Source organism: Hemiscyllium ocellatum, chromosome 9, assembly GCF_020745735.1.
Source record: "Hemiscyllium ocellatum isolate sHemOce1 chromosome 9, sHemOce1.pat.X.cur, whole genome shotgun sequence".
Taxonomy (NCBI): Eukaryota; Metazoa; Chordata; class Chondrichthyes; order Orectolobiformes; family Hemiscylliidae; genus Hemiscyllium; species Hemiscyllium ocellatum.
The window spans coordinates 103,614,706-103,624,473 of record NC_083409.1 but is presented as its reverse complement, the minus strand read 5'-3'; the positions used below and the strand labels follow the sequence as shown (position 1 = coordinate 103,624,473).

Here is a 9,768-nt window from a genome sequence, read left to right as displayed (position 1 = left end):
GGATTTTTACAAATACATTAAGAACAAAAGGGGAACTAAAGAAAGAATAGGCCCTCTCAAAGATCAGCAAGGTGGCCTTTGTGTGGAGCTGCAGGAGACGGGGCAGATACTAAACAAGTATTTTGCATCAGTATTTACTGTGGAAAAGGACAGGGAAGATATAGAATGTAGGGACATAGATGGTGACATCTTGCAAAATGTCCATATTATAGAGGAGGAAGTGCTGGATGTCTTGAAATGCATAAAAGTGGATAAATCTCCGGGACCTGATCAGGTGTACCCTAGAACTCTGTGGGAAGCTAGGGAAGTGAGATATTTGTATCGTCGATAGTCACAGGTGAGGTGCCGGAAAACTGGAGGTTGGCTAACGTGGTGCCACTGTTTAAGAAGGGTGGTAAGGACAAGCCATGGAACTATAGACCGTTGTCGGTGTTGTCGGTGGTGGGCAAGTTGTTGGAGGAAGTCCTGAGGGACAGGATGTACATGTATTTGGAAAGGCAAGGACTGATTAGGAATAGTCAACATGGCTTTATGCGTGGGAAATCATGTCTCACAAACTTGATTGAGTTTTTTGAAGAAGTAACAAAGAGGATTGATGAGGGCAGAGTGGTAGATGTGATCTATATGGACTTCAGTAAGGTGTTCGACAAGGTTCCCCATGGGTGACTGGTTAGCAAGGTTAGATCTCATGGAATACAGGGAGAACTCATCATTTGGATACAGAATTGGCTCAAAGGTAGAAGACAGAGGGTGATGGTTGAGGGTTGTTTTTCAGACTGGAGACCTGTGACCAGTGGAGTGCCACGAGGATCGGTGCTGGGTCCACGACTTTTCATCATTTACATAAATAATTTGGATGTGAACATAAGAGGTATAGTTAGTAAGTGTGTAGATGACACCAAAATTGGAGGTGTAGTGGACAATGAAGAAGATTACCTCAGATTACAATGAGATCTTGATCAGATGGGTCAATGTGCTGAGAAGTGGCAGATAGAGTTTAATTTAGACAAATGTGAGGTGCTGCATTTTTTGGGAGAGCAAATCTTAGCAGGATTTATACGCTTAATAGTGAGGTCCTCGGGAGTGTTGCTGAACAAAGAGACCTTGGAGCACAGGTTCATAGCTCCTTGAAAGTGGAGTCGCAGGTAGATAGGAGAGTGAAGAAGGTGTTTGGTATGCTTTCCTTTATTGGTCAGAGTACTGAGTACAGGAGTTGGGAGGTCATGTTGCAGCTGTACAGGACTTTGGTTAGACCTCTGTTGGAATATCGTGTGCAATTCTGGTCTCCTTCCCATTGAAAAGATGTGAAACCTGAAAGGGTTCAGAAAGGATTTACAAGGATGTTGCCAAGGTTAGAGGATTGTACTACAGAACTGAAAATGTGTTGCTGGTTAAAGCACAGCAGGTCAGGCAGCATCCAAGGAACAGGAAATTCGACGTTTCGGGCCAGAGCCCTTCACCAGGAATGAGGAGAGTGTGCCCGGCAGGCTAACATAAAAGGTAGGGAGGAGGGACTTGGGGGAGGGGCGATGGAGATGTGATAGGTGGAAGGAGGTCAAGGTGAGGGTGATAGGCCGGAGTGGGGTAGGGGCGAAGAGGTCAGGAAGAGGATTGCAAGTTAGGAGGGCGGTGCTGAGTTCAAGGGAATCAACTGAGACAAAGTGGGGGGAGGGGAAATGAGGAGACTGGAGAAATCTGAGTTCATCCCTTGTGGTTTTCGGTACTTACTGTCTTTAATTTTTGATATGGCTAGGAAGTACTGTTTGTTTAGTGTGTGGATTCTTCTGTGGATGAAGAACAGTAGAGGTCCTTTGCAAGTCTGTGAGAGTGTTGTCCTGAGCTGGGGTACGGCTGATTGCAGGGATTGTAGGTAGCGACATTGTTGTAGGATTGTACTACAGGGAGAGATGAATAGGCTGGGGCTGTTTTCCCTGGGACGTTGGAGGTTGAGGGGTGGCCTTATGGATGTTTATAAAATTATGAGGGGCATGGATAGTATAAATAGACGAAGTCTTTTCCCTGGGGTCAGGGAGTCCAGAGCTAGAGGGCATAGGTTTAGGGTGAATGGGGAAAAATATAAAAGAGACCTAAGGGGCAACTTTTTAATTCAGAGGGTGGTACGTGTATGGAATGAGCTGCCAGAGGATGTGGTGGGGGCTGGTACAATTGCAACATTTAAAAGGCATTTGGATGGGTATATGAATAGGAAGGGTTTGGAGGGATATGGGCTGACTGCTGGCAGGTGGGACTAGATTGGGTTGGGATATCTGGTTGGCATGGACGGGTTGGACCAAAGGGTCTGTTTCCGTGCTGTACATCTCTATGACTTTATGACTCTAAATGATCTGAGGGAATGGAAAAGTACAGGGCGTTCTTTATTTTGTATCCTTTCACAAAGCACAGGCCTAGTGAAGCCTTGCTTCACTTATACCGAACCTTCGGTTACACCTGGAATATTATGACTGGTTTTGTTCTCCTTATCTCAAGAAAGAGTTTATTGCCAATAAATCATAGAATCCATACAGTGTGGAAGCAGAGTATTCAGCCGAGACCAACCCTCCAAAGACCATCATACCCAGACCTAATCCTATCCCCTTAACCCTGCATTTCCTATCGCTAATCTGCACATCTTTGGACAGTGGGAGGAAACTGGAACACCAGAGGGAACCCATGCAGACACAGGGAGAACATGCAAACTCCAGTCACCTGAGGATGGAATCGAACCAGGATTCCTGGTGCTGTGAGGCAACAGTGCTAACCACTGAGCCTCAGTACTGCCCCAAAGGGTCACCAGATGTTTCTGGAATGGCTGGGCTGTCTTATGAGGAGAGATTGGGCAAACTGGGTCTGTATTCTCGAGAGTTTCCAATAATGAGATGTAATCTCACTGATACTTACAAAATAATTAAAAGGGTAGATAGGGCAGAAATGGGTCTGAGGTTTCCACTGGTTGGGATGTCTAGAACCAGGAGATTATAAAATATGGAGATTCCATTGTGACCGAGTTAAGGAGAATTTCTGTTGCTCAAAGGGTGATGGATGTTTGGAATGTCTACCCCAGATGGCCACAGAAGCTAAGCCTTGAAAGTAGATGTTGGTAATTTTTTGGGAGAAAGTGAGGACTGCAGATGCTGGAGATCAGAGCTGAAAATGTGTTGCTGGAAAAGCGCAGCAGGTCAGGCAGCATCCAAGGAGCAGGAGAGTCGACGTTTCGGGTTCCTGAAGAAGGACTCATGCCCAAAACATTGGCTCTCCTGCTCCTTGGATGCTGCCTGACCTGCTGCACTTTTCCAGCAACACATTTTCAGCATTGGTAATTTTTTGACTATCAAGATGTAAAGGGTTATGGAGATAGTGTAGTTAAAAGGCATTGAAGCACTTGATCAGCCATGATCATGTGCAATGACAAAGCATTGAGTATTTACTGACAGGCTGAATGGTCTACTCCTATTTCTATGCTCCTAAGTCACGCACAGTTGGATTAAACATATTCCACCATCTCTGCTCTTCATAAGATTTTCATTTGTCGTGCATGAAAACAGCATAAATCATAACGAGCTTTTTAAATATTCATTCCCAGGATGTGAGTGCAGCTGGCTAGGCCAGGCCAGTATTTATTAGGTAAAAACAATGACTGCAGATACTGGAAACCAGAGTCTAGATTAGAGTGGTGCTGGAAAAGCACACTTTCCCCGGCACACTTTCCTCATTCCTGAAGAAGGGCCCATCCCCGATACGTCGACTCTCCTGCTCTTTGGATGCTGCCTGACCTGCTGCGCTTTTCCAGCAACACATTTTTCAGCTCTGATCTCCAGCATCTGCAGTCCTCACTTTCTCCTCCGAAAAGCACAGCAGGTCAGGCAGCATCCAAGGACCAGGAGCGTTGACATTTCGGGCATAAGCCCTTTGTCAGGAATAGAGTGCTTTTGCCTGAAACGTCAACTTTGCTGCTCCTTGGATGCTGCCTGACCTGCTGTGCTTTTCCAGCACCACTCTAATCCAGGTCAGTATTTATTGCCCATCCTTGACCTACCCAGAAGGCAGTAAGGAGTCAACAACACTGCTTTGGATCTGAAGTCATATGTAAGCCAGACCAGGTAAAGATGGCAGTTTTCCCTAAATTAAAGGTGCATCTGTGAACCAAATCGGCATTTTTGCAGCCCCCCCCCTCCAAACAACTGACAATGATTTCATGGTCTTTATTAGACTCATAATTCCAGATTTTTAGCCTAATTAAAAGCCCACTATCTACCACAGTAGGATGTGAACCCAGATCCCCAGGACATTACATAGATTGCCAGAGTATCAGTCTCATGACAATACCACCAGACCATTGCCTTCCCACATATTGAGTGCTGTATTGGTGTGCAGAGCATGTGCAAACATCATGAACCTCTATTTTAGATCAAACTGGGAACCTGCTCCCCCCCTCCCTCCTCCCCAGGTTACTATGTCCTTTGTATAGAAAATGGGCACATTCCCAAAGTACGATGTATAGACCACGTATCGGATGACAAGGGCTCATGTAAACTCAAGAGAAATTCTAAGTCGAAGGCTGAATTTTATGATTATCTGGGGACCTCGTTGGTTATTAAGAATACCCATTTATTTCTAACAGAATAATTCATTTTAACAGTCCTTCACAGAAACTTAATTCAACTTTTGATAACACTGTAATGCTAAGGCATACAAGTCTATAGGCCAAAGTGCTGGAACATAGGATTTGAATAGTTAGGTGGTTGCTGTTGGCTGGTCCAAACCTGATGGACTGTAGGCCTTTTTCCTGTGCTCAATTACATCAGTAATTGTATACAATGCAACAAGATAAGAATGTAAGATATCTTTCTTGGCCATCATATTTTATACTTCCCCGTCTACATCTATTCAAAGCCTCGGTCTGCCCTCAACTTTCCAAAACTAATAAGGTCCCTTCTTGAACCATTGCTGCTCATGTGGTGTAGGTAGACCCACAGGGCTGTTGGGAAGGGAGTTGCAGAACTTTGACACATTGATGGTTAAGGAATAACAATAGATTTCCAAATCAGAATGGTGGGTGAGTTGGAAGGGAGCTTGCAAGTGATGGCTAATGTATCCACTGTCCTCATCCTTCTAGGTATTAGAGTACATGAGTTTGTCAAAATAAATGCCTTGACAAGTTGTTGCATCTTGCAGATGGAGATCCTGAGCATAGGTGGTAAAGAGAGTGAATGTTTAAGTTGCTGGACAGTAGTCCAATCAAACAGGTTGCTTTGTCCTATATTTCGTCAAGTTTGAGTGTTGTTGGAGTTGCACTTATCCAAGAAGTTGGGAGTATTCCATCAAACTCCTGACTTGCGCCTTGTTAATGCTGGACAGACTTCTGGAGAATTAGAGAGATGCATCACAGAATATCCAGCTCGGAGCCTGTCACACTGATATGATGATCAATTAGAGACTGCCCCCTTTATCAATGTGCTGCTCAGTAGAACTCGATTCCGGTACATTGTAATTTAATTCACGTAGCAACATTACCATGAGGAAACCTCCAACTTCCTGAGCTGGCTCAGAGTTGAGGTGTCAAGCTTAAAAGGCTCATGTCTATCTGAGTCCTCCATCATATTGATCATCTACATCACATTTAAAACACAGAGTGTAATTTAAACTTTGTTGGATGCAGTAATGTCAATACTTAAAGTGCTTCTCTTTAATATACAGCACCATAGCAGTGAAAAATGAATACTTATAATGGTTGCTGGCTTTTTTTCCTCTTCCTTTCATGACAGTTGTAAGGGGTTTGTTCAGACATGTGTGAAACCTTATGCGGTCTTCAGATGGACAATAGAAGGAGAAATGATTCCACAGTGAATATAATGGAGCGACAATGATCTTGTTCTCTCTGTGCTGTTGGTGTGGTCCAGCAATCTAAGAGCCTGATTCAGGGTAGATGCTGGCTGGGTGTGAGAAGGTTATGTTGTGAGTCTTGGCCCACTTTGCAAAGACAGCCTTCTCAGTCATAAATCGGTGACCTCCACGGAGGGCATTTTCGTGAATGGCATACTTCTCACACTCATCTTGACTCCCAGTTTCATAGTAATGATAAGGAACTTTCTTACGCCCTTCAGCTCTGTGAAATCTGAAAAACAAGTCGTCAATGACATTTTTTTTTGATTGCGTTGCTTCCAGCCTTGCTTTATCACAACCTCAGCAGCTTAAAGTCAGAAAACAAAGTTGGTCTTTAAGGGGACAGCAAGATATGCAGAATTTAGCTGATGCAGAATTTGAGTATCACAGAGAAAAAGATTCATTTTGTAGATTCATTGTGTACTCATCAAGACAATTTGCAAAAGGAAAGCAACATTTTAGCAGTATGAGGAGAGTGCTGAATGGTGGTAAGTGGACTCTGATTGGTGGCAACGTTGTCATAGAGATCATTAGACTATGACTGACAATCCTCCTATTAGATGCAGTATTTCCAACATTTCAGCCATGTCTACTCTTCAGAAATACTTCGCTGGCGATAAAACAGTCTTGGATATTCTTAAGGTGCAGAAATTGAGGTGCAGCCATGTTGCTTTCCTTGTATATTGGCAGTTCTTGCAAAGTGTCCTGATGAGGGCAAAGTGAAAGGATTCAACAAAACTTTTTCAGCAACATTCAAAACCTCGGTGTTGCCTATAAATGTTTCTAAGAGAAAGTGAGGACAGCAGATGCTGGAGATCAGAGTCGAGGGTGTGGTGCTGGAAAAGCACAGCAGGTCAGGCAGCATCCAAGGAGCAGGGGAATTAACATTTTGGGCATAAGCCCTTCATCATTCCTGATGAAGGACTTATGCCCGAAACACTGATTCTCCTGTTCTTTGGATGCTGCCTGATCTGCCATGCTTTTCCAGCACCACACTCTCGGCTATAAATGTTTCTTAGGTTTATACTCACAGGAAAAGCAAAACATTGTGTGCCTTAAGAATATCCAAGACTTTTTTATCGCAAGTGAAGTATTTCTGAAGAGTAGACATGGCTGAAATGTTGGAATTTGCCCACAGCTAGATCCCATGTTGACCAATGAGATAATGTCCTTTAGTGAGTTTGCTCAAGGGATAAATATGAGTCAGAGAGATCTCTTCTGCTGTTCTTCAAAATACAGCATCAAGAGATGACTTACATCCATCGAAAAGGACAAATAGGGCATTATTTTAATGTCTTGATTAGAGTGGTGCTGGAAAAGCACTGCAGGTCAAGCAGCATCCGAGGAGCAGGAAATTGATGTTTTAGGCAAAAGCCCTTCATCATTCCTGCTCTTCGGATGTTGCCTGACCTGCTGTGCTTTTCCAGCACCACTCTGATCTAGACTCTGATCTCCAGCATTTGCAGTCCTCACTTTCGCCCTGTTTTAATGTCTCTATTGGTAATGCATGTTGTGAAAAATAGAATGTGCAACAATGTGAGGCCCCCTCAATACTGCACTGGAATGGGAACCTGGATTATGTGCTCAGGCTTCTAGATCGGGAGTTGAGTTTCACAAAGTTTTGACTCATTAGCAAGACTATCCCCAATACATGTGCATTATCAGACCTCTCAGAAGGAGAGTTACAGTGACAAACTGGATGGGAACCACCTTAAATAGCTTCATGGAACAGCAAACCAGAGGAAACATTTTCACAGACAATGCATTGTCCACACACAGCAAGGAACAACATTCTTTTCTAACCCTCAATTTAATTCTCCAGCTAAAGGATTGTACCTTGTTCAATGGCCGCTCCCACAGCAGTGTGTGAGAGTTATATACCATGGCGTGGGGCAGTGTTGAGCTCAATGTCCTGCCTTGAAGGCACCTGAAACAAACTCCTATATAACAGCCATCAGCCAAACGTAAAGCTTTAACAAAAGGGATAAAGGCTGACTGATTCATTTTAACTCTGAGCGTGATGGTATGATATTTGAGTGTAAGTTTTTGTAAAGGTGCAGAAACCCAACAATAATAAGCTCCCTAACTCATTTCAGTAACAATCCTCACTACCCATTCTTTTCTTTCACTCATTTATAGGATGTGGGTGTCTCTGGCTAAGCCAGCATTTATTGCCCATCCCCATTTGCCCAGAGGGTAGTTCAGAGTCAACCACATTGCCATGGGCCTATATGCCAGACTAGGTAAGAATGGAAATTTCCTTCCCTAAAGGGCATTTGTGAACCAGATGGGTTCTTCCCCAATGGATTCATGGTCATCATTAGACTCCTGAAGTCCATATTCTTTAATTAAACTCAAAGTCCACCATCTACAATGGCAGGATTCAAACCCAGGTCTACCAAAACATTACCTGGGTCTCTTGATTAACCATGCAGCTATAATGCCACTAAGCCACTGGCTACCCTTTGCTGGCTGTTCTTAAGGTTTCTCTTAATGCAGCAGTAGGTCAACCCAGTAGCTTACAGACCAGGAGGTTTCCGTGGTCTGAGCCAAGTTGGTAGTATTGGCTTGTGATCCCAGAGTAAGGGGTATTTCTGCTCCTGAAAACATTTCCATTGGCCCCAAGTGAATGTGGCTGTGAGTTAGGACAGTCGATGCTATCGCAATGTACTGTTAGTCGAACATTCAGCAATGGTTTGTATATTTTGGAACTATTTCTCATGCAAAGCATTGTGGTGGGTTCCTCGGTCTCTCTTCATTATCAGTGTTAGGACAGCTCTTGTCAGCAAATGACTTGGGACAGTGGATCAAGAGTTGGGAGCTGCACTTTGGGGAGGGAATGGCCTAGTGTTATGATCACTCATTAAATCAGAAACTCAGCTAATGTCCTGGGTACCTGGTTCATGTCCCAGATGGTGGAGTGTGAATTCAATTAAAGAATCCTGATGTAAAGATATAGCGATACCACCAAACCATTGCTGATTGTATAGAAAATTCATGTTCATTGTTTACATACTAAAAATAGTGAGCAAAATGTTCAAGTAACCAGATTATTACTGATCTTGAGAACAAATAAATGTGTTTGTTACCATTTCATTTGACATATAATGATCCATAGTATCAGGAGACTGTATAGTTCACTGTCAATATCCTTGTCATTTCTTACATTGATTATAATGGGTGCTGTTGTTTAATTATGATTCCTCAGTTCCTGCAAATCTGCATTTCTGGCAAGTGTGTGTTTTCAGACCAGACTTTTTCCAACACTTGTTGTAACAGCAACTTGCATTTAAGTAATGCTTTTAGAATATAGTAAACTGCCCCAAAAGTACTTCAGAGACTTGGATAAAATTTGACACGGAGTTGCATAAGGAGACACTAAGGCAAATGTTCCGAAAGGCAGGAAAGAGTTAGGCATTAAAGGTAAAGTTTTCATTGTCTCAGAGGAATAGAGGGCTGCTCTTTCAATAGAGGGGATGGACTTAACCTCAAGCAAGGGGTGAGGTTAAGAAGGAGAATCCTTCATGGTAATCTCAGTCAACAGTAGGGAGCATCCTAAAGCAGGATAGATGTGAGGAGAGGGAAACAGGACGGGAAGACTAGAGCTTAGGCTTGAGACAGCTGGAGGTACAGCTGACAATGTTGGGTTGACGTAGATTGGAGATTCGCTTATAGGTCCTTGTGGCGTAGTGGTATCCTCTCTATCTCTGGGCCAGGAGGGTCAGGTCCAAGTTCAACCCCCCCCTCCCCCACCCCCACCCCCAGCAGTATACAACTCTGAGCAGGTTGATTAGGAAAACATCTGAAGATTCATTCATGGCCAGAATTAAAGCATCTTGGGTAACTTTAGGGTGGAGACGGAAGGGTGATGCCATGAATTTGACAACA

General features: G+C 43.6%; 1 protein-coding gene across 2 annotated transcripts in view; it reads right to left on the bottom strand.

Moving 5' to 3' along the window:
• Positions 1-4,588: 4,588 nt before the first annotated feature.
• The window catches only part of st6galnac3 (ST6 (alpha-N-acetyl-neuraminyl-2,3-beta-galactosyl-1,3)-N-acetylgalactosaminide alpha-2,6-sialyltransferase 3), a 292,071-nt gene continuing 286,891 nt past the window's right edge, over positions 4,589-9,768 (bottom strand). Inside the window, exon 5 of one of the 2 annotated variants that reach the window (XM_060829986.1) lies at positions 4,589-6,112. In XM_060829986.1, coding sequence (XP_060685969.1) covers positions 5,902-6,112 — 211 coding nt within the window. In that variant the 3' untranslated portion in view covers positions 4,589-5,901. Of the gene's footprint in view, positions 6,113-7,740; positions 7,821-9,768 lie in introns of those variants that run through there. The other variant, XM_060829987.1, reaches the window with a different exon arrangement.